The 17,434-nt window shown below is 60.2% G+C and overlaps 2 protein-coding genes across 2 annotated transcripts; one reads left to right on the forward strand and one right to left on the reverse strand.

Moving 5' to 3' along the window:
- Positions 1-148: 148 nt before the first annotated feature.
- CLK2 (CDC like kinase 2) lies at positions 149-8,749 on the reverse strand. The gene is made up of 13 exons (XM_082496073.1): positions 8,617-8,749; positions 6,959-7,128; positions 6,535-6,769; positions 4,680-4,776; positions 4,266-4,332; positions 3,762-3,878; positions 3,361-3,527; positions 2,802-2,896; positions 2,304-2,433; positions 1,868-1,950; positions 1,556-1,635; positions 1,248-1,338; positions 149-803 (listed from the first exon to the last, which is right to left on the reverse strand). The coding sequence occupies exons 2-13, from the start codon at positions 7,126-7,128 to the stop codon at positions 621-623; spliced, it is 1,515 nt and encodes a 504-aa protein (XP_082352199.1). The 5' UTR covers positions 8,617-8,749; the 3' UTR covers positions 149-620.
- A 495-nt stretch (positions 8,750-9,244) lies between these two features.
- HCN3 (hyperpolarization activated cyclic nucleotide gated potassium channel 3) lies at positions 9,245-17,189 on the forward strand (the record flags this gene model as incomplete). The annotated part of the gene is made up of 8 exons (XM_082496133.1): positions 9,245-9,552; positions 12,175-12,604; positions 12,743-12,904; positions 13,397-13,615; positions 14,074-14,220; positions 14,325-14,565; positions 15,184-15,348; positions 15,890-17,189. The coding sequence occupies 8 exons, from the start codon at positions 9,245-9,247 to the stop codon at positions 17,032-17,034; spliced, it is 2,817 nt and encodes a 938-aa protein (XP_082352259.1). The 3' UTR covers positions 17,035-17,189.
- Positions 17,190-17,434: the final 245 nt, after the last annotated feature.

Raw genomic sequence — 17,434 nt, forward strand, 5'->3', positions numbered from 1 at the left:
TTCCTGGGACACAAAGTACCTTTCATCCCACAAGAGGACGGGCCTTCCTTCCCTCTGCAGGGCGCAGCATACAGCCACTGCACATAAGGAGCACAACCGACCAGCAGAACGGCCCCAAGAAGGTCCAAACCCAGACCAGATGGTTTATTCACTTCATATTTATTTTTCACAAAGACTGTACAAAATTCTTATAAAACTCTGGTGTGGGGATGGGCTATGACATTGATCCAAAAAATAATTCCCATGCAGTCCCACCAGTTTCATAACTTACAAGGAAACATACAAGCTACAGAGAGCTGCGAGTCCTGGAGTATTTACACCGAGGAGGGCAGGAGAGAACAGGAGACAAAGCAACACGTGAACAGAGGTATTTACAATATGGACATACAGGCCCCCTTGCCTCACAACAGCGGCAGCAGCAACAGCAGGAGGTCGGGCCCATGGTGCTCAGAAGCCGATATAGAATATGGGCTATTTACAGTATCTCACATATTAACAGCTTTACAAACATGTCCAGGGAGTTCTTCTCATGTATAAAAAAAAAGCACCAAGTGTCTGACTAGAAATCACACAGGCCTCCACGGGGGCTAGAATCTGAGGGCAGGCTGGCACCCGTGGCGTCACCGGCTGATGTCTCTGCTAGAGTCCCACATTTTTGTGCTCGGCTCCATCTCCAACACATCAAAGAAGGGGTGCTTGAGGGCTTCGGCTAGGGAGATGCGCTTGGACGGCTCGTACTCCAGCATGCTCTCAATGAGGTCGAAAAGGCGGTGATGGTCCTCAGCCTCCGAGGTCAGGTATCGCTGGGGAGATGAGGGGAGAGGTTAGGGGCAAGGATGCTGCACTCTGTCCCGGTCGCGATACATTCCCTGGGCTGAACAGCTAAGCTGAGGGAAGACTGGTGTGTTCAGACCATCACTCATCCTAGACCTGAGCTCTGGGCCGCTTTACCAAGCAAGGAACTGATGAGATTTCACCCCCCCGCCATCTTTCCCAGGCACTTCCTGAGGTCTCCGTGCCCTCGGGAGCAGGACCTCCTCATCCATGTCAGAATAAGCTCAGGTTGCTGCCGTCTTCCTAGTTTATGTCTGGGACAGCCAAGGCGTCTTTGGGAAGACACTGGTCTGACCCTTTCAGTGGCCCAACCTTGCCCACAGGAAGAATCTTCAAAACTGGGGCAGGCACTATTAGACTCTGCAAAGAGAAAATGATAAAGTAACCGTGTGCTTCTGCCCACCCTGCCTTACCCGCAGCGGCTTGCAGTTTTCCCTAACATAGCGGCCAGCAGAGGTGTTCTCGTCCCAGTCCAGGCGGCCATGGTAGAAATATTTCTGTTTCCTGTCAGAGTTAGAGGTGGGAACAGGTTACACCCAAGCACAAAATGTCTTGCAACAGCAACATGCCAGCCCTGGCAGCGCATGCTGCTCAGGACGCTGCAGCAGCGTGGACAACTGGCTCAGCAGGCTGCTTCAAAGCTCGATCACTCAGAGAGAACTGCTATATATGAAGCAGGAGAGAGCTGGCAAGCCTGCAGTGCCCAGCTGGCCTTGCTCACCTTGTCTTCCGGATCATCCGAGAAGGAATTGGCCCCAAGATCCTCTCCATCATGGCCAGGTGCTCCCGGTTGTCATGTGTCTGAGAGAGAGAAATGTAAAGGGAAGGCATGGAACAGATTCCAGTCGTTCCACCTCCAGCCCTGGGTGTTCCCCAGTGCAGAACCCCTTGCTGGGCAACACCTCGGTCACCTCTACAAGACTGCAGTGATGGAGGGAACCCCATCAGTCCCAGAGGCTTCTGGCTGTACTGGGAAACAGCCAGCATCCTCTTTCATCAGTTGTGAGGTAGCCATACAGCATACAGTTCTCACCTGAAACAGGGTGAAACCCACATAATACTCAAAGATGATGCAGCCAATGCTCCACACATCACAGGGCTGGCTCCAGCCAAGCTCTAAAAAACAATGGTTTTTAAATAAAAGATCCAGTTATGGCCCAAGATTTCAAATCCCTCTCCCTTTTAAAAACAAACAGCTGAAAAAACAATTCCCACTCTAGCCAGGCTCCTGATATAGTGGTGGCAATATACCACCCAGCTGGTAGCAATGCCAAAACACCAACTTATCAGTTGTTGACCCTCCCAGAAAACAGAGAGTACAGCATGTTAAATAAAGCACTTATCTCCCAGGGTAAACCCAGGACCGCTACGGAGTGATGTGGAGGCAAAATGCTTCTTAATCCAGCAGGCAGCACCCAGTGCCCTCCAGGCAAACAGCTGCCTCCGCAGAAAGACCAAGCAGTACCTACCCAGTATGACTTCAGGGGCCCGGTAATGCCTGGTAGAGACAATCGTGCTGTGATGCTCATGATCAAACGTGGCACTGCCGAAGTCCACCACTCTGATGGCTGTGCTCTTCACGCTCCGCTCATCCCGCTTCTTTGCGAAGGAGAATGGTATCAGTTACTCAAGAGTTTTGAGATGCAGACTTAGCCCCTTCCTTACACAGCTGAGGCTTCGCCACAGGGCGCCACGGGAGGGGAAGGCTTCGGAGGGCACATTAGTGCTGGCACAGCCCCGCAGCACAACCCCTAAACACACTCTCACAATCACACAGGTAAGCCTGTGGTCCCTATGGCTTATTTACAGACTACACAGTCCGTTCATATACAATATAGGCCCTGAACAAGTGCATGAACATTGTTGGTCAACTCTGTGTCTCCTGGGGCCACATTCCGACTCCTCCCACCTGCTGATAAGGTATGGAATACCAAGAGCAGACCTCTAACGCAAGGCAGCGCTGTTACCTTTTCCAGGTTATAGGAGAGTTCATAGTCAGAGTTCACGAAGAGGATGTTCTCCGGCTTGAGGTCAGTGTGAGTGAGTTTATTGTCGTGCAGAACTGAGGAAGCAAACAGAGTTGGGATGATGGAACAGAAGCAAAGCGAGGCTGCACCCACCCGAACAGCAAACACCATTGATTCAGTTTGCTTACGCTGGCACCAGTTTAGCCCACATTTAGAACTGTGCACGAACAGCCAGGCTAGTCCAGGCCAAGATGCTTCGGCAGAAGCACAAAGATTGATCATATCGATCACCAGAATGTGTGTGGAGGTGGATGCTGAAGTGCCCTGAGCTATTGCCAGCCCACATGCATCGGAAAACATTACAATCAGGAAAAGAAAAAGGATTAATTCTAAGCACGCATTCACCGCATTCAAGGCTCAAGTCTCAGAACTGGCACAGGGGCACCGCGGCAAGAACTCGCTGCCGTGGGCCACCAGTTGAACTGGCACAGATGCTGGGAGCTACACAGCTCTCCAAGTCAGTCAAGGACCAGCGGCGAGAAGCGCAGTGAACACTTACATTTCACAGCCTGGCACACCTGGTAAGCCATGTGCCGTACTTGGTGGATGGGGTAAGGCAGATAGTTGTTGTCCTTCAGGAAATCAAAGGTGCTGAGCCCCAGCAGTTCGAAGGAGATGCACATGTGGCCATGGTAGTCAAACCAGTCAAACATCCTGACACAGAGACTGAGAGAAAAATTCTGATTCGGGACAGATCTGCACGCACCACTTGGCTGTTATCCCTGCGCCAGGCTCCTCCCTTCCTTGCTCAGTCTGTACCCCACAGCAAGCCAATATGCCTCCAAAAACTAGCTACAAACTAATACAGTCACGTGACATCAAGTACCTCTCTCATCCCATCCCTGCAACTGCGCTAAGGCGATGCTTGCCCTTCCATTTTAACATCAAGAGCACACTCACTTCGTGTTCTCAGGATCCTTCTCGTTGATTTTCTCCAGCACATTAATTTCCAGTCGAGCAGCCTCTTTGTATTTCTCTACGTTTTTAATGATTTTGAGAGCAACACGTGCACCACCCCTGAAACAGGAAGAAAGCGCAAGATCACCCCTGAGCTGGGTCAGAGAGACTGTGCCCTGCAAAAAGGACTTTCTGACCCAGCCTCATCCTGTGCAGCACAGCCTTCCACCACCCCTACTCAAGCCAGAATCGGCTGTTATTAAGGGGGGGGCCACCAAAGCAGTGCCTTTTCCCTCCCTACAGACAGCCCTGAGGTTCACCCCGACCCCTCTCCAACACGTGGGCGACCCCAGATGGCGACTGCCCAGACCAGCAGAGGAACACTGGAAACCAAGAGACTCATTTTCACTCCCGCCTCCCACGTTAAGCACAAAAGGCTCTGTCGCCAGCCTGGTCTCTCTTTTCCCCTCACAACCATGTCCCTCCCTGTCCCAGGAGCAGACATACCTCCTGTGATCGATGCACTGCACCACTCTGCCGAATGTGCCCTCCCCTAAGGTGCTAATAATCTCATCTGGGAGGGAGAGAAAGAAAGGAAGGCAGATGAGAGAGCGAGCACGACCTGGATGCAGCGCATACACAAGGCAGAGAAGAATGCATTGCAACACCTAACCTGCACACAGCTTGAGAGACCGGAGCAGCGGAAGGCTGACACCGGCTGCACAAGGCAACTGCCCTAGTTCCCTGGCACTTCAGTAACAATACAAAATATAAACGTAGCTTTAACAAAAGGGGGAGGAAAAGGAGAGGGTTTCTCTTTAATAAACAATGAAAATAAAATGAAACAGAAAGATAAGACAGATCTGCGACTGCGATGGGAGCTTAACTAGAGAGCTAAATTATGTTACGATTTGGCTGTACATCTTTCTTGTAGCCAGTCGCCGACGCGATAGATCAGATGCCCCTCGTCGTCGTCCTCCACACTCTTGGCCCTTCTGCTGCTCTGTCGACTCCGCTGCTGGCCCAGGCAGACAGGGAATTCATCATTCACCAATCAGATTTTCAAACCAGCGCAGCAGCCAGCGTCACGCATTGGTTGGTTTGGAAATTCACATGGTTGTTTGAGGAGGGGTTGCAGGAGGAGATTCCCAGCCAATTCATACGGCACAGAGGAATATATAACGATAGGGATATTGCAAGGGAACATGTCAAGATACAACACACTAGCTCAGAAAAGAAAAAAACAGTTTGCTTTTCGTTGTAGCAAAAAAAAAAAAAAAAAAGAAAAAAAAAAGAAAAAAAGAACCTATAAACAGCCCCACCCGAACCAGTGTGAGAGCAGAGACGGTCAGAACAAGGGCTAGCGGAGGGGCAGTGGAAGCGGCCAGCTGCTCTCGCTCCTAGGGGGGCTCAGAGAGGAATGGCACTGGCCTCCGGGTCCTGGATAATGCCAAGAGAGCACGCCGAAGCACAACTCTGCAGCCGGGCACTCAGTGGCCGCGGGGAGAGGCTCAGTTCAGCCTCACGGCAGCCACTGAGGAAAGGCAGCAGAAGGCAGGTGCTGGGAAGTCCTGCACAAGCAAAGGGCCAGGCTGCCCCACACAGACACTCCCCATCCCGTTCCAACAACCGCCCACATAGCTTCCCCCAGCCCCAACACTCAGAAAAAGATGAACTCGGAGATTTCGGAAGCAACTCTTGGTACAACGATCCATTCAAAACCAGAGAGAATTTACGAGTGACTGCCTGGGGGAAGATGTGACACTTCTTCTAGACCCTCCCCCAAAGAAGCTAACCTTGGAAGGACTAACTTCCAGGAGAGAAGCAGAGGCCCAACAGGGAATAGGGACAGCCTGGGATGAGGCAGATAAGAGGTTTATGCCAGAGAAGAGAAAACTCCTGCCTTCAGTTCTTCAGCTAAGTATCCCCACACCTGGGAGCAACCAGCCAGCAGACTTGGGACCCGAATCCAGCCCACAATCCCATCCCTGGACATACAGCCAGAACAGACCAGACAACACTGAGAGCTCCACACACAGAGCAGAGGACTTGTCTGGAGTCTAACAGAAGTGGAAGGTGAACAGCAGAACAGACGAGAAGAGAAAGCCAGGGACACTGCCGAGAAGAGCCTGTGATGGTGGCTGCCTCTACCTGAATTGACCGGTCCACAAGCTCTACTCCTTTGCAAAGCTCCTTGCACGACATCCCACGTCAGCTGGGCCCACCCAGAAGGATCCCGCTCTGACGCAGGACCTAACCCTCAGAGATGGGGGGGCTTCCTGCCACAGAACACAGGCCCGAACCAGCGAGCACGGGGACCAAGCCGCCTGTCGCAGACAGACTGAGCTCTCTGGGACCAGGATCAGCTGAGCGTTTGCTGTACAAATCTCGTACAAAAGATTGGTTGGCTGGGGTTCCTAAACAGCTCTTAATGAGCATCACCAAACAAAAGCAGCGCTCTGCAGGGATAAAGGAGCTGAGGACTGCAGCACCACCCCGGGGGACACGCCAGCCTCGCAAGGCACGCCTGTCCTCCTCCCACCTTGGAGCGGGCAACACTAAGAGAGGGTCTGAGCCGCCTGTGCCCAGCTGGCACAGGGCAGCCACTGCCCAGGCGCATCAGGATGGTGGACAGGAACCGCTGTCTGCATCAAAGGCTTTCTACGCATTTCTCAAGCTGAGTCCGAGAGCGTTAGAAAGTGAGTTTTCCACTTACCCAGCTCGCCACCTGGGAGAGAAAGGTTACAGGGGAGGCCCAGCACAGCAGGATACTCACCGATGAGGAGCGACTAAAGGACCGGCTGCGGCGCCGCCTCCGCCTGTGCTTACGCCGGCTGCTTTTGCAGCTCCGGTAGCTGCCCTCGCGGTCCCGGGAGCGTCGGTACTCGTAGGAATGACGGTACTCGGGTTCATAGTAGGCTTCCCCTCGCTCACGGCTGTAATCGTTCCGCCGGTAGCTGTCACAGTAACGCCGGTCGTAGGCCCTCCTGTCTGCTGAGTGGTCATCGTAGCTAGGGAGGGGAAGCAAGACGAGGGGATTTGATTACAAACACCGCCAGGGAAGTTATGGCTCAGAGCACACGAGGGAACAGGGCCCAGGCCACCCAGAAGCTGGGCTGACCACAGTTGCCTCCAGCTGAGCTGGAGAAACACTAAAACACTGCAGGGTTTAAGGTCCCGCCTCATCTTTGCAGACTCACCTCCTGGACCGAACGTGGTAACTATCTTCCCGACGGTGCCGACGGTCACGCTCGCTGCTGCTCGATCGCGACCGTGTCCGCCGTCTCTTGTGTTTGCGACTTCTGTAGCGCTCATGATAGCTGCCTCGGCTGCTGCGCTCCGACGAGCGGTACCTTCTAGAGTGAGGCATCTAAGGGACAACAGATGGTGATGAATTTGTGAGGCAACTGCAAGGGAGAGAAACCAGCAAAGAGAGTCAGGGGCCAAGGAGCGGCAAGAGCAAGGAGAGGGGAGGCAATCAGCAGGGCATCCGAGCGAGCACAGGGGATTTGAGAGATCCCAGAACCCTGTATGAGAGAGGATGCGACGTGGGCCGTGTCTGCTGCAGTTCTGTTTTCCAGGTTACTTTCCCCTCTTCACCCCCCATCTCAGGCCAGAGCTCCAGGAGCGGTATTTGCACCTTCAGGGCTTCCACCTTCTCTCTTTAAACTAATGTGCTCCCCAGGAAGGAGAGAAGCACCACCAGGGAAAAAAAATAGGATGGTGAAATGAAGCTCAGGGTACCACTGGTGCTTGAACCAAAGTCCTTGCACACCAGTACCGAAGACACCTAAGTGGGCAGCTCCTGTCTCCAGTTTACTGCCAATCAAGTGACATCTACACTTCCCACTCCAAGTGGGGAGGGACCTACAGCATCCAGGGAGCAAAAAGCTCCTTTCCATGCACGGAGGTGTTAACAAAGCCCTGCTGACCCTACCTCAGAGGGAAGGAGTGCTCACATCTACCTCCCTGGTGGGATTCGAGAGTCAAGAGCTAAGGAGAAAACTCCTCGGTAAGATGGCACACGAGGTCCCAACCTTAGAGTTCTTCGGATGCCGCTCCCATCCTCACTCCACAGCTCTAAGATATTTCCCATGTGTATTTTGGTTCCGAAGCACCAGGCAGCTCCATCTGCCCCATCTCCATGGGAGCTCCCTTTGTCCACAGACCTCCCCGCCAGCAGTTTTTCCCCCCCTGAAAGGTTCACTGTGCACCGGGCTGCTGCCCCACACCCACGCTGATGTTACCACCACGGCCACCGAAAGGCCCCGGTGATGCGGTGACCTGAGGGCACGGGCTGTCACCCTCCAGAACCGGGCCGGGCTCCGCGTGGCAGCTCACAGTTCCCCCCGGTTCGGCGGCTCAGCCGGGTCTGGCTGCGCCAGTGGCGGGCGGCCGCTTCCAGCCTCTAATTACCGGCGGCAGACGCGGCTGGCGGCCCGCCGAGGCCGGGCGCCCTCGTTAGGCGCGGGCAGAGTCCGCACCGGGGCGCTTCGCAGCAGGTCTGGAACCGGTTTGGGGACGATGATGGCGGCCGCCGGGCGGGGCCTCCGCCGGGCGCGGGGCCGCGCTGAGCCCCAAAAGCGGAAGAACCGGGGTTCGGCCACCGGGACAGACCGGGGCGGCGGGAAGGGGCGGCGGGCGGGGAACCTCCCGACCCGACGCCCCAAGGCCCGGCCGGGGCCTTCTCGGGCCATCCGGCCCGGCCCGCCCCGGCAATCCCCGGGCCGCCGGCCTGCACTCACGGCCCCGCGAAGAGTCGCTGGCCGGGCCTGCTCCGCGCGGCCCCGGGCCGCCCCCGCCGGCCGCGGAGGCCGAGGCCTACCCCCGCCCCGCCCCGCCGCGCCCCGCGCCGCACCGTCCTCGCAGCCAGCCCGGTGCGCTTGTCCCACAGGAAATCCGTGATGGCGGCCGTGGGCCCCCGGAAATCCCGGGCCCCGCTCCAGCTGCTCCGGCTCCGCCGCTCGCTGCCGCCGCCCCGCCGATCCGGGTCCCCGCCAGGCCGCGCGCAGCTTGCCGCGGCGCCGCGCACGTAGCACGCACACACGCACGCACGCGTGCGTCACACGGCGGGGCAGGGGCGGGGCGGAGGGGCGGGGCGCGGCGCCGGCCGTCGCTCCCGGAGCCCCGCCCGCCCCGCCCCGCCCCGCCCGCCGCGGGGTCCCGCGCCGCCGCCGCCGCCGCCGCCGCCGCCACCCGGGCCTCGCTGCTGGGCGCGCCGCCGCTCCGGTGCTGCCGGCGCCTCCCCGCTGGCGGCGGGGCCCGGCCGCCGCGCCAGGGCGTGCGCAACAGGCAGGTGCCGGCGGAGCTGCGGGCGCCGGCGAGCGAGAGCGGCCGGTGACCGAGCGGCCGGGGGCGGCGAGCGAGCGCCCGCCCGCCCGCCCGGGGCCGGGCATGTGCGGCGGGGCGGCGGGCAGGGCGCCCGGGCAAGGGCGTTTGAAGGAAACGTGAGGCGCGGCGGCGGCGGCGGCGGTGTCGGCGGCGGCATGGATGCGGCGCCGGGCCGGAGCCCCGAGCCGCGGGAGAAGCCGCCGGTGCTGGACGGGGAAGCGGCGGGGGCGCCCGCGGGAGCGGCGGGCGCGGCCCCGGCCTCACCGGCGGCGGCGGAGCAGATCGTGGCGGAGGGCGAGGCGGCGGCGGGCACGTTCGTGCAGCGGCAGCTCGGGGCCATGCTGCAGCCCGCCGTGAACAAGTTCTCGCTGCGCATGTTCGGCAGCCACCGGGCCGTGGAGATCGAGCGGCAGCGGGTGAAGTCGGCCGGCGCCTGGATCATCCACCCCTACAGCGACTTCAGGTGGGACCCGGGCCCCGCGCCCGTCCCGGTCCCGGTCCCGGTCCCGGTCCCGGTCCCGGCCCCGGCCCCGGCCCCGCCGTCCCGGCCCCGGCCCCGCCGCCGCTGTCCGTGGTGCTGAGCGCGGCTCCGCCGCCCCGCTCGGCCCGGCCCCTCCATCGACCGTCGGGGCAACAAGTGACGGGCGCCGGGGCTCCGCACGGGGCCGGCGAGACGCGGCTGCCGGGCGAGCCGCGGGGCCGGCGCTCACCGGGGCCGCGCTGCCCCAACCCCTTCTCCGTCCTCGGGTTATCCCGCACCGCCCCTCCGGGGAACGCGGGCAACTTTCTCCCGCCTCAGCCCCTCCCGGGCCCCGCACCCCGGGGCCCCGCACCCGGGGGCAGCCCTCCCGAGGCGGGGAGCTCCGCTGTCTCGGCTCTGGGCGTGTGGAGGGGGAGGCAGGGGCCGCTTCTCCTCGCCTCCCGCACAGCTTCCCCAGCTCCTTGTTGCCGCTGTGTTTAATTTCTGACCTGATGAGGAGCCGCGCCGTCCCCACGGGGACACGGGCCCCGCGAGCTGCCCGCAGCGCCGGCCCAGCACCGGCAGCTGCTGGAGGAAGGCAGGGTGCCGAGCGAGGAGCTGGGCCTGGCTCACAGTGTCACCGGGATCACAGGGAGAGCTCAGGGATGGATGATGTGGGAGGAACTGGGTGTCACGGGGATGTTGAGTCATATAGGGTGGGCTTTCTCTATGGGGGATGGAGCTGCCAGGCAGTCATCTCCCACAGCCAGCTGTGACATGGCCGATGTCCCCAGCCTGGTGAGGCACCCTGGAGCGGGGCCGGCAACCCCCGTGGCTCCCTGGCACCTGTAGCCAGCTCTCCTCGCTGCTGGGCCCTGACCTGTGCGTGCCAGCTCCCCCATGCTGCTCCGAGGGCTGCAAGCCCTTAGAGCCCTTTTCCCGGGGAAGCTGCCCCAAAGTTTGTGAGCCTGAGCTCGGCAGGAGCGGCTTGCGCAGCCGGTGTCCTGCGCTGAAGGTGACATGAAGTGAGCTGGCAGGTGGACAGCCGGCGGGATTACGCCGGTGTTTATCACATTATGGGGATACATAAAGGCCACTGAGATCAGGGCCCCGCGCATTGGCCCTGACACAGAGTAAAGGACAAGGCCTGCCCTAAAGCGCTTAAGCCTAAATCTGAATCAAGAGCTCCCGGCAGGTTCAGGCAGCTGCGGGGGGAGGCAGTTTCCCCGCTTGACGTGCGGTGTTTCTCAGGGTGTGGTGTGGGGGTGCGGGAGGCGATTGCTGGGCCAGGTCAGGCCCCTTCTGCCTGGCTGGCGTCTCCTTGCCTGCAGGCAGGAAGGTGTTAATTTGTGCGAGGCTCCTGGGCCCTGGGGAGCTCCCGGGGAGGTGGTTCCCCCCCACCAGGCTCTGGTGCTCTCTCGGCTGGAGGAGCCTCACGTGATGCCACAACTTCTCCTTTCTCCTCCCTCCTCTTCCCTGCCACCTGCAGAAAGCCGGGCGCCTGTGCCCCACCGAGGACGTGGGGTACAAAACACCCGTGGGCTTCTTGTCACGTGTGAAGGCCAGTTTGGATCTACCAGGCACTGAGTTGCCCTGAGGTCACCTTTGGAGATTCAGGTCTATACCCGTAACCAGAACTGGGGGTAATGGGGCACCCGTAAAGACTTTGAGCAGGGAGCCCAGGAGTCCACCCGGCCGTTGCAGGACCGTCGCGGGCTCGTGAAGAAAGGCATTACATGCATTTGTGTGAAGATTGAAAACATCCCCGCCACATTTCATGTGAATGTGGATGCGGAATTTCATGGCATAACCAAACGCTAATCAACTGCTGCCCGGTGTCTCTTGGCTTTTCTTCCAAAGCCTCTAAGCTTGTCCACTCTCAGAGAAAGGATGCGGATTAGGGGGTCCTGCATGCCCAGGGCTGTGTAGCTTCTGCCCAGTGCTCCTGAACTGCCCCTTTGGGGTTAGACATGTCGCTCCCACCTTCCCCATGGTGATGGCACTTGTCTGTCCTTGTGGCTGCTGCCTGGCTCAACCAGGCTACAATCCCGACAGCTTCCCTGGCCCCTGAGCCCCTTGGCCACCCCAGGAGCCTGGCACTCAGTTTGCATAACCAGCAAAGCTTATTCTAAATCCTGCTAAGCCAGCCCGGGCGGTGGCGGGGAGCTCGCGGATGACAGGGAGCTCCAGGGAGCAAAGCCCACGTCCTCCCTGAGTTTTCCACAGGGCAGATGTCAAGACTGGAGTGGGGGCGTATGTCTGCATGCACTGCCATGCCACGAGGAGAGGGAGGAGCGACAGCCATGCTCCTCCAGCCACAGCCCTCCGTTCCCACACTCACAGGGTGATATTTCCTCCCTCAGACCCTTGGCCCTGCTCTGCCTCGAGAGCCGGTGCAGAATCGCTCCTCTCCGCACACATGTACTTGCATCTGTCCCCACCGAGCAGCAGGGTCTTAGTCATGTGTGTGGGCAGGCACGTGTGCGTGTGTCCTGAGCGCCTGTCTCTCCGTCATGCGTTGGGATCTCTCTAACTTTGAACCTGGGTTTGCTTTCTAACCAGCTGTGTCCTGCCTCTCCCCACATCTCCCTGCCCTGCTCCATCCCCCATGCTCCTTCCCTGCAGGTTTTACTGGGACCTCATCATGCTGCTCCTGATGGTGGGGAATTTGATCATCCTGCCTGTGGGCATCACCTTCTTCAAGGATGAGAACACCCCTCCCTGGATTGTTTTCAACGTGCTTTCGGACACTTTCTTCCTGGCTGACCTAGTGCTGAACTTCCGGACAGGCATTGTGGTGGAGGACAACACAGAGATCATCCTTGACCCTCACACCATCAAAATGAAGTACTTGAAGAGCTGGTTCCTGGTCGACTTCATCTCCTCCATCCCGGTTGACTACATCTTCCTCATCGTTGACCTGGAGACCCAGGTGGATTCTGAAGTCTACAAGACAGCCCGGGCCTTGCGCATTGTCCGCTTCACCAAGATCCTCAGCCTGCTGCGCCTGCTGCGCCTCTCGCGCCTCATCCGCTACATCCACCAGTGGGAGGAGGTGAGAACCCCTTGGGGGTCCAAGGCCGCTGGTCATGGTCTCGGGCCAGGTCAGCGATCCCTGGCTGCAGAGTCGGGGTTCAGAGGGCCGTTCTGGGAAAAGAGTTTCTCTGTAGCTCTGCTCCTGCCTCTTTCCCAGATCTTCCATATGACATACGACCTGGCCAGTGCTGTGGTGAGGATCTTCAACCTCATTGGCATGATGCTGCTGCTGTGTCACTGGGATGGCTGCCTCCAGTTCCTGGTGCCCATGCTGCAAGACTTTCCCGAAGACTGCTGGGTCTCCATCAACCACATGGTGGTGAGTGCCCTGGGCAGGGGAGATACTGGCTGTGCATCTGCTGGGGGGAGGAGAGGATTTGGTTACACATCTTGTACTCTAAGGATGGAACTGCCCAGATCCACGTGCTGCGGAGCAGCATCTCTCTGGTCACAGCCCCGCAATAGCAGTGAGATGGGGTAGAGGGAATCTCTGCATCACCTTCCCATCTCAGCCTGCCTCAGCTCTTGGAGTCGGAGCAGCCAGGAGAATCCCTCACACCCTACCAGGAGGGAAGGGGGCAGTGGGGGTCCTGCCTCCTCCCCAGAGCAGGGGCTGGTGCAGGCTCAGGGCTTTGCACAGTTCCCAATGCCTCCTCCAGGAGCAGAGCTCTGCTCTTTGTGCTTGGACACATCAGGAACCTTTTCCTCGCTGGGGCTCTGGACTCCCTGGGGTGGGGAGAGGGGACTGGAGGGTTCAGCCCAGCAGCTCCTTCCGACAGACCCCCCAGCGCCGCTCTTCCCTCGTCTGCAGAATGACTCCTGGGGGAAGCAGTACTCGCACGCCCTGTTCAAGGCCATGAGCCACATGCTCTGCATCGGCTACGGCCAGCAGGCGCCCGAGGGCATGACTGATGTCTGGCTCACGATGCTGAGCATGATCGTGGGGGCCACCTGCTACGCCATGTTCATCGGCCACGCCACCGCCCTCATCCAGTCGCTGGACTCATCCCGGCGCCAGTACCAGGAGAAGGTCAGCGGGATGGGGTAGTGAGTGCCTGAGTGCTGGGGGAAGACGCCCTGGCACGAGTGGGTCCAGCTTCAGAACCTGCTCAGCATGGGCTGCCCTGCCCTGCAGATTCCTGCCCTTGCCACTCACCTGGGGGGTGTGGGAGGGGGGGTCCGGCTCCCCATTTGGATAGAGACGCCCCATTCATGATGTTGGGGTTTACCCCAGCATAGTGAGGCCCCATCCTGGCCTCCGCCCTGGGACCCTCTGCATCCTGAGCGCATGGGGGGTCGTATCCTCTGCCCCAGAGGTGGCCTTTGGGACAGGGCCCCGGAGCAGGGGTGCCTGGATCCCAGCTCTGGCAGCAGCTGCTTCTCACTGCTGAGGAGAGGGAAAGCGTTGGCCGGCCGTGCCGCCGGCCTCTGGTGCGGTGCAGCTTGTTTCAGTGCCGCCCTGTGTGGCTCTGCCTCTTGTCCCTGCAGTACAAGCAAGTGGAGCAGTACATGTCATTCCACAAGCTGCCTGGGGACACGCGCCAGCGGATCCACGAGTACTACGAGCACCGCTACCAGGGCAAGATGTTTGATGAGGAGAACATCCTAGGGGAGCTCAGTGAGCCACTCAAAGAGGTACAGGCAGGCACCCAAGTGCTGGTGACTTGGGGGAAGGGGGGCTGGTGCTTGCTGGGGGCTGGCTCGGTGATGTCTCTGCTGACCTGCTCCTCGCCCTGCAGGAGATCATCAACTTCAACTGCCGCAACCTGGTGGCCAACATGCCCCTGTTTGCCAATGCGGACCCCAACTTTGTGACAGCCATGCTGACCAAGCTGCGCTTTGAGGTCTTCCAGCCCGGGGACTTTATCATCCGTGAGGGCACCGTCGGCAAAAAGATGTACTTCATCCAGCACGGGGTTGTCAGCATCCTCACCAAGGGCAACAAGGAGACAAAGCTGTCTGATGGCTCCTACTTTGGGGGTGAGGCTGGGCTGGGGGACCTGGAGAGCAGAGGGGAGCGAGAGCTTCCAGGGTGCAGGAACCAGGGCATCCCTGATGTGTCTGCCTGCTGCACCCTCTGCCCATCACCTCTTGCCCAGTGCCAAAGGCTTGGCATCCACCTCACGCCAGGCTCTGGGGCTCAGAAGTCCACCACCCCTGTTCTTATGGGCTACCTTGTCCAGCAGATTGAATCAGAGGCACCAGCAGTCAGAGTGCTGAATTCTGGCTGGCTCGGGCAGAGGGGGCATCCACCCAGCCCACCTGTGGCTGGAGAGGAGGTTGGTTTAGAACAGCGCATCTGAGATAGTTTATAGGCTGCAAATACAGGTTTGGGAGAGAAACGGGCCGGGCAGTCACAGCAGCCGTGCCCAAAGATGTCTCCATGGCCTGGGGAGGGTGGAAAAGGCTGTGCCTGGTCGAGGGCACGGCCATGGCTGTCTGGACTCCCAGGTCTGTCGCTCCTGAGTCATCCTCTGTTTCTGTGCAGGGTGTGGGAGTGCTGCCCTGTCCCCGCTCCGGCTGCCGTTACCTGGGTAGGCTGTTGGGAAGGGGATGGATGGTTGCATCATCCTGACACCCAAACCTGTCTGCCTGCAGAAATCTGCCTGCTGACACGGGGCAGGCGGACGGCCAGCGTGCGAGCTGACACCTACTGCCGCCTCTACTCCTTGTCGGTGGATAATTTCAATGAGGTGCTGGAGGAGTATCCCATGATGCGCAGGGCCTTCGAGACGGTGGCCATGGACCGGCTGGACCGCATAGGTGAGGAGCCGCCCCTGGGCCCAGCAAGGTCACCTCTGCAGTTGCTCCCAGGGGCTACGGCAACCCTGCCCCGTGGGTGATGGCATCGTGGACCCCATGGGTGACGGCATGATGGACCCCACAATGAGGATGAGGGGGAGCACAGGGAAGGAGCCTGCCTCCAGGATCCCTCTCTCCTACCAACCAGGCAAGATCCAGGCAATGCCGTATGACAGGCTCCCCAGGGGAACTGTCACCCCCCGCCACGTTTGCACTGTCTGGCATTGGCCAGCTGCTGTCCTTGTTGTCTGCCGCCCCTGCCACCTGCAGAGGACAAGCAGGACCACGGACCCTGGCCCCTAGCTGGAACCTTTGGAGCCAGGACTCCCCTGTTTTGTCCCTGCTTCTCCCTCTGCCCCAGCCTGGACCCTCTCCAGGGTCTTGCTTCCCTTCGGCACACCGATGAGGTTTTACTGTCCCTTCCCCACTGCCACCCGCCCTCCATGGTGTCCCTGAGACCAAGCGCTCCCAGGGTCGGTGACACTGCTGCCTCCCCCTCCAGGGAAGAAGAACTCCATCTTGCTCCGCAAGCGAGCCGAGCACAGCGCGGGGTCCATGAACAACGAGATGATCCAGCAGATTGTAAAGCACGACCAGGACATGGCCCACAACATCCAGGACCTGCAGCAGATGGCGATGGGCCGGGAGCTGAGCGGCAAGCCGGTGATCTGGGAGCCGCTGGTGCACGCGCCCCTTCAGACAGCCGCCGCCACCACCAACGTAGCCATTGCCTTGACTCACCAGCACAGCCTGCAGGCCCACATCTTCCTGCCGCCCTCCTCCATCTCCAGCCCGCTCTCACCTGAGGCCACCCTGCTCACGAAGCAGGTGCGCAGGTCCCAGCCCAGCCTGGGGGGCTCCCGGCCCTCCTCCGTGAGCTCCCCGTCAGGGACGCAGTCCCACCTCCAGACGCCCGCCGCCGGTTCGCCTTCCTCCCCCATGGTCCAGTCCCAGGTGCCCCTGGAGAGTGGGGGCCAGAGACCAAGCCACGGGGCGCAGCCCCTGCCGCGCGCGGTGCAGAAGGGGGAGCTGCCCGCAGCAGCCAAGCAGCCCCCGGCCAGCTCCCAGCCCCAGCTCTCCAAGTCCCGGGGCGCCTCGGTTTCCACCTCGCTGCTGCAGCAGGCGGCAGGGGCTCCGTCCCCCAGCTCAGAGCAGGCGCTGCCAGCGGGGAGAACGCTCCACTACAGCCTGTCCCGAGCCACCGGCTCCCACATCTCTCTTCTGATGCAGCCCCAGCAGCTGGTGAAGCACAGGAGCATCCAGGGCCTGCCCGTGGGGCGGCTCACCCAGGACGTCCGGCTCCTCTCCGCCTCCCAGCCCTCCCTTCCCAATAAAGTGTCCCAGCAAGCCGACGGGAGCTCCTTGCAGCAGGGCAGGAAATCCGCAGGGAACCTGGCCCGCAGATCCTCTCCCTCGGTAGCCGGACTCCTCACCAAGCCATGTCCAGGGATCCCAGGCCAGCCGGCACACCCGCAGCAGATGCCTTCAGGATCACTGGCTCAACCCAGCCGCTCCGTGGCGGGAGCATCCACCCCGCAGTCCCCGGTCTCTGCGTCCAGGCAGGCAGCAGGTCCCTCCCGCAAGGGCTCCGTGGCCTTCAGCCCCGAGGTGGAAACGGGGAAGCCCAAACTCCCGTCCAACATGTGAGTCCTCGGCAGCACCCGTGCACAGGCAGGAGGGACCCGGGCAGCCTGGCGGCAGAGGCGGCAGGAGAGGCAGAGCATCTGGCGAAGGTTCCCAGCCCCGGCTGTGTTGGAGCGAAGGTGAGGTGAGAGGCAGTGCCTGGGGCTGTAGACTGGTTGGTCCGGGCATGGGGGCACGGCAGGGATGGGTGTGGGGCAGCCCCAGAGCTGGCCCGGCTGGATCAGGAAGGGGCTCTGCTGACTGCCCTGAGAGGGGATACTCTGCCCGGGCATTCCCCTCCTTGCTCCATCACCATCTGTCCTGAGTCCTGCCCTCCTGGAGGCCACAGGATGGGTCGGAGCCCTCGCCCAAACTCCAGCCTCCCTGGGGAGTCTGGGTCCTCGCAACTGCTCCTTGGGGGCCA

This window comes from Vanellus vanellus, assembly GCF_965231255.1.
Source record: "Vanellus vanellus genome assembly, chromosome: 27".
NCBI classification, from domain to species: Eukaryota; Metazoa; Chordata; class Aves; order Charadriiformes; family Charadriidae; genus Vanellus; species Vanellus vanellus.